The sequence below is a fragment of the Ascaphus truei genome (assembly GCF_040206685.1).
Source record: "Ascaphus truei isolate aAscTru1 chromosome 8 unlocalized genomic scaffold, aAscTru1.hap1 SUPER_8_unloc_1, whole genome shotgun sequence".
Lineage (NCBI taxonomy): Eukaryota > Metazoa > Chordata > Amphibia > Anura > Ascaphidae > Ascaphus > Ascaphus truei.
The window spans coordinates 633,075-639,037 of NW_027453835.1; the positions used below are offsets into that span (position 1 = coordinate 633,075).

The 5,963-nt window shown below is 44.6% G+C and overlaps 1 protein-coding gene across 5 annotated transcripts in view; it reads right to left on the bottom strand.

Moving 5' to 3' along the window:
- Positions 1–4,616: 4,616 nt before the first annotated feature.
- The window catches only part of TIMM10 (translocase of inner mitochondrial membrane 10), a 36,164-nt gene continuing 34,817 nt past the window's right edge, over positions 4,617–5,963 (bottom strand). For all 5 annotated transcript variants that reach the window (XM_075580628.1, XM_075580632.1, XM_075580629.1 and 2 more), the window contains one exon: positions 4,617–5,284. In XM_075580628.1, coding sequence (XP_075436743.1) covers positions 5,080–5,284 — 205 coding nt within the window. In that variant the 3' untranslated portion in view covers positions 4,617–5,079. The remainder of the gene's footprint in view (positions 5,285–5,963) is intronic.

The window sequence follows — 5,963 nt, forward strand, 5'->3', positions numbered from 1 at the left end:
CCCCGTTATACATGTACTGTGTAATCATTATACCCTACCCCGTTATTCATGTACTGTGTAATCATTATACCTACCCCGTTATACATGTACCGTGTAATCATTATACCTACCCCGTTATACATGTACTGTGTAATCATTATACCTACCCGTTATACATGTACTGTGTAATCATTATTCCCTACCCCGTTATTCATGTACTGTGTAATCATTATACCCTACCCCGTTATACATGTACTGTGTAATCATTATACCCTACCCCGTTATACATGTACTGTGTAATCATTATACCTACCCCCTGTTATACATGTACTGTGTAATCATTATTCCCTACCCCGTTATTCATGTACTGTGTAATCATTATACCTACCCCGTTATACATGTACTGTGTAATCATTATACCTACCCCCTGTTATACATGTACCGTGTAATCATTATACCTACCCCGTTATACATGTACTGTGTAACATTATACCTACCCCGTTATACATGTACTGTGTAATCATTATACCCTACCCCGTTATTCATGTACTGTGTAATCATTATACCTACCCCGTTATACATGTACTGTGTAATCATTATACCCTACCCCGTTATACATGTACTGTGTAATCATTATACTCTACCCCCCGTTATTCATGTACTGTGTAATCATTATACCCTACCCCGTTATACGTGTACTGTGTAATCATTATACCTACCCCCCGTTATTCATGTACTGTGTAATCATTATACCCTACCCCGTTATTCATGTACTGTGTAATCATTATACCCTATCCCGTTATACATGTACTGTGTAATCATTATACCCTACCCCGTTATACATGTACTGTGTAATCATTATACCCTACCCCGTTATTCATGTACTGTGTAATCATTATACCTACCCCGTTATACATGTACCGTGTAATCATTATACCCTACCCCGTTATTCATGTACTGTGTAATCATTATACCCTACCCCCTGTTATTCATGTACTGTGTAATCATTATACCTACCCCCTGTTATACATGTACTGTGTAATTATTATACCATACCCCCTGTTATTCATGTACTGTGTAATCATTATACCCTACCCCCTGTTATTCATGTACTGTGTAATCATTATACCCTACCCCGTTATACATGTACTGTGTAATCATTATACCTACCCCGTTATTCATGTACTGTGTAATCATTATACCCTACCCCGTTATACATGTACTGTGTAATCATTATACCTACCCCGTTATTCATGTACTGTGTAATCATTATACCTACCCCGTTATTCATGTACTGTGTAATCATTATACCCTACCCCGTTATTCATGTACTGTGTAATCATTATACCCTACCCCGTTATTCATGTACTGTGTAATCATTATACCCTACCCGTTATACATGTACTGTGTAATCATTATACCCTACCCCGTTATTCGTGTACTGTGTAATCATTATACCCTACCCCTGTTATTCGTGTACTGTGTAATCATTATACCCTACCCCCTGTTATTCATGTACTGTGTAATCATTATACCCTACCCCGTTATTCATGTACTGTGTAATCATTATACCCTACCCCGTTATTCATGTACTGTGTAATCATTATACCCTACCCCGTTATTCATGTACTGTGTAATCATTATACCCTACCCCGTTATACATGTACTGTGTAATCATTATACCCTACCCCGTTATACATATACTGTGTAATCATTATACCCTACCCCGTTATTCATGTACTGTGTAATCATTATACCCTACGCCGTTATTCATGTACTGTGTAATCATTATACCCTACCCCGTTATTCATGTACTGTGTAATCATTATACCCTACCCTGTTATTCATGTACTGTGTAATCATTATACCCTACCCCCTGTTATACATGTACTGTGTAATCATTATACCCTACCCCGTTATTCATGTACTGTGTAATCATTATACCCTACCCCGTTATTCATGTACTGTGTAATCATTATACCCTACCCCCTGTTATACATGTACTGTGTAATCATTATACACTACCCCCCGTTATACATGTACTGTGTAATCATTATACCTACCCCGTTATACATGTACTGTGTAATCATTATACCTACCCTGTTATTCATGTACTGTGTAATCATTATACCCTACCCCGTTATACATGTACTGTGTAATCATTATAACCCTACCCCGTTATTCATGTACTGTGTAATCATTATACCTACCCCGTTATTCATGTACTGTGTAATCATTATACCCTATCCCGTTATACATGTACCGTGTAATCATTATACCTACCCCCCGTTATACATGTACTGTGTAATCATTATACCCTACCCCGTTATACATGTACTGCGTAATCATTATACCCTACCCCGTTATACATGTACTGTGTAATCATTATACCTACCCCCGTTATACATGTACTGTGTAATCATTATACCTACCCCCTGTTATACATGTACTGTGTAATCATTATACCCTACCCCCTGTTATACATGTACTGTGTAATCATTATACCTACCCCGTTGTACATGTACTGTGTAATCATTATACCCTACCCCCTGTTATACATGTACTGTGTAATCATTATACCTACCCCGTTATACATGTACTGTGTAATCATTATACCCTACCCCGTTATACATGTACTGTGTAACCATTATACCCTACCCCGTTATTCATGTACTGTGTAATCATTATACCTACCCCGTTATACATGTACTGTGTAACCATTATACCTACCCCGTTATTCATGTACTGTGTAATCATTATACCCTACCCCGTTATACATGTACTGTGAAATCATTATACCCTACCCCGTTATTCATGTACCGTGTAATCATTATACCTACCCCGTTATACATGTACCGTGTAATCATTATACCTACCCCGTTATACATGTACTGTGTAATCATTATACCCTACCCCCTGTTATACATGTACTGTGTAATCATTATACCCTACCCCGTTATTCATGTACTGTGTAATCATTATACCCTACCCCGTTATTCATGTACTGTGTAATCATTATACCCTACCCCGTTATTCATGTACTGTGTAATCATTATACCCTACCCCGTCATACATGTACTGTGTAATCATTATACCCTACCCCGTTATACATGTACTGTGTAATCATTATACCTACCCCCTGTTATACATGTACTGTGTAATCATTATACCTACCCCCTGTTATACATGTACCGTGTAATCATTATACCTACCCCGTTATACATGTACTGTGTAACATTATACCTACCCCGTTATACATGTACTGTGTAATCATTATACCTACCCCGTTATACATGTACTGTGTAATCATTATTCCCTACCCCGTTATTCATGTACTGTGTAATCATTATACCTACCCCCTGTTATACATGTACTGTGTAATCATTATACCTACCCCGTTATACATGTACCGTGTAATCATTATACCTACCCCGTTATACATGTACTGTGTAACATTATACCTACCCCGTTATACATGTACTGTGTAATCATTATACCCTACCCCGTTATTCATGTACTGTGTAATCATTATACCTACCCCGTTATTCATGTACTGTGTAATCATTATACCTACCCCCGTTATACATGTACTGTGTAATCATTATACCTACCCCCTGTTATACATGTACTGTGTAATCATTATACCCTACCCCCTGTTATACATGTACTGTGTAATCATTATACCTACCCCCTGTTATACATGTACTGTGTAATCATTATACCCTACCCCGTTATACATGTACTGTGTAACCATTATACCCTACCCCGTTATTCATGTACTGTGTAATCATTATACCTACCCCGTTATACATGTACTGTGTAACCATTATACCTACCCCGTTATTCATGTACTGTGTAATCATTATACCCTACCCCCTGTTATACATGTACTGTGTAATCATTATATCTACCCCCTGTTATACATGTACTGTGTAATCATTATACCTACCCCATGTTATACATGTACTGTGTAATCATTATACCTACCCCATGTTATACATGTACTGTGTAATCATTATACCTACCCCCTGTTATACATGTACCGTGTAATCATTATACCTACCCCCCGTTATACATGTACCGTGTAATCATTATACCTACCCCGTTATACATGTACCGTGTAATCATTATACCTACCCCGTTATACATGTACCGTGTAATCATTATACCTACCCCCCGTTATGTTCTTTCGTCATACCTATAAAGGTTATTTGATTTGAAAAAAGGGGAGGGAAAGAGAAGGTGGGGGGGGGACAATAAGCAAAACAAAAAAGGGCGGTGAGAGCGCGAGGAAAAAAAAGGGGGGGGGAGAGCGAGAAAAAAATGGGTGGAGGGGGAAAGAAAAGGGGGGAGAGCAAGAGAAAAGGGTGGGAAGGGGGAAGAGAGGAGAAAGCTAGAAGGTAGTAAAGGGGGGGGGGGGGGGGGCAGAGTTGGTGGAACTGGCCCCCAGCACAGAAATACCTAGTTCTTCCTCGGGGAGGGTGGGGGGCATGAGAGAGGAGTGAGAGAGGGGGAGCATGCGAAGGGTAACACATTCCTGAGACAGGGAGGGAACACACGGTTATATACACCAAGGCACCAGGCCCCCCTGTACCCCTGTACCCCTGTACCCCTGTACCCACACAACAAACCGTCACTCAGACACACAATGTTTTATTGCTTTGAGATTATCTTGCGCTTTTTCAGAACACGCGTGTAACAGGGAAATGTGTAATCACAGCACGTGTAACGCGGAGAAGCCGATTCTCGCAGACACGTACACACATACAGGTCAGGAGGACGCTGCAAAGAACCAAACCGCTCCTGTTAGAGCTCTGCAGGCTTCACCCCTCCCTGTGATGTCACTGCACAGGCCTCGCCCCTCCGTGTGATCTCACTGTGCAGGCTTCACCCCTCCCTGTGATGTCACTGCACACGCCGCGCCCCTCCGTGTGATGTCACTGTGCAGGCACCGCCCCCTCCCTGTGATGTTACTGTGCTGTTCCCGCCCCCTCCGTGATGTCACTGTGCTGTTCCCGCCCCCTCCCTGTGATGTCACTGTGCAGCTCCCGCACCCTCCCTGTGATGTCACTGTGCAGCTCCCGCCCCCTCCCTGTGATGTCACTGCGCTGGCACCGCCCCTTGCTGCATCCGCCTCATCAGCTCCTCGTCCTGCAGCGAGAGCTCCGTCAGCTTCTTGCCCATTCGCTCATGGATGTCCAGATATTTGGACACACAGCGGTCCAGACACACGCTCTCTCCTTTCGACAGCTCGGGCTCCTTGTAATGAGGGGGGACACACTTCTTGTGACAAGCACCAGTCATCCTACGAGTCAGAGATAAAACAGAGAGCGCGTCAGGCGTCAGAGGCGAGCGAGTCAGAGAGAGAGAGAGCGCGTCGCAAGCGTCGCGAGAGAGAGAGCGCGTCGCGAGAGAGAGAGCGCGTCGCGAGAGAGAGAGCGCGTCGCGAGAGAGAGAGCGCGTCGCGAGAGAGCGCGTCGCGAGCGTCGCGAGAGAGAGCGCGTCGCGAGCGTCGCGAGAGAGAGAGAGCGCGTCGCGAGCGTCGCGAGAGAGAGAGAGCGCGTCGCGAGCGTCGCGAGAGAGAGAGAGCGCGTCGCGAGCGTCGCGAGAGAGAGAGAGCGCGTCGCGAGCGTCGCGAGAGAGAGAGAGCGCGTCGCGAGCGTCGCGAGAGAGAGAGAGCGCGTCGCGAGAGAGAGAGAGAGCGCGTCGCGAGAGAGAGAGAGAGCGCGTCGCGAGAGAGAGAGAGCGCGTCGCGAGAGAGAGAGAGAGCGCGTCGCGAGAGAGAGAGAGAGCGCGTCGCGAGAGAGAGAGAGAGCGCGTCGCGAGAGAGCGCGTCGCGAGAGAGAGAGAGAGCGCGTCGCGAGAGAGAGAGAGAGCGCGTCGCGAGAGAGAGAGAGAGCGCGTCGCGAGAGAGAGAGAGAGCGCGTCGCGAGAGAGAGAGCGCGTCGCGAGAGAGAGAGCGCGTCGCGAGAGAGAGAGCGCGT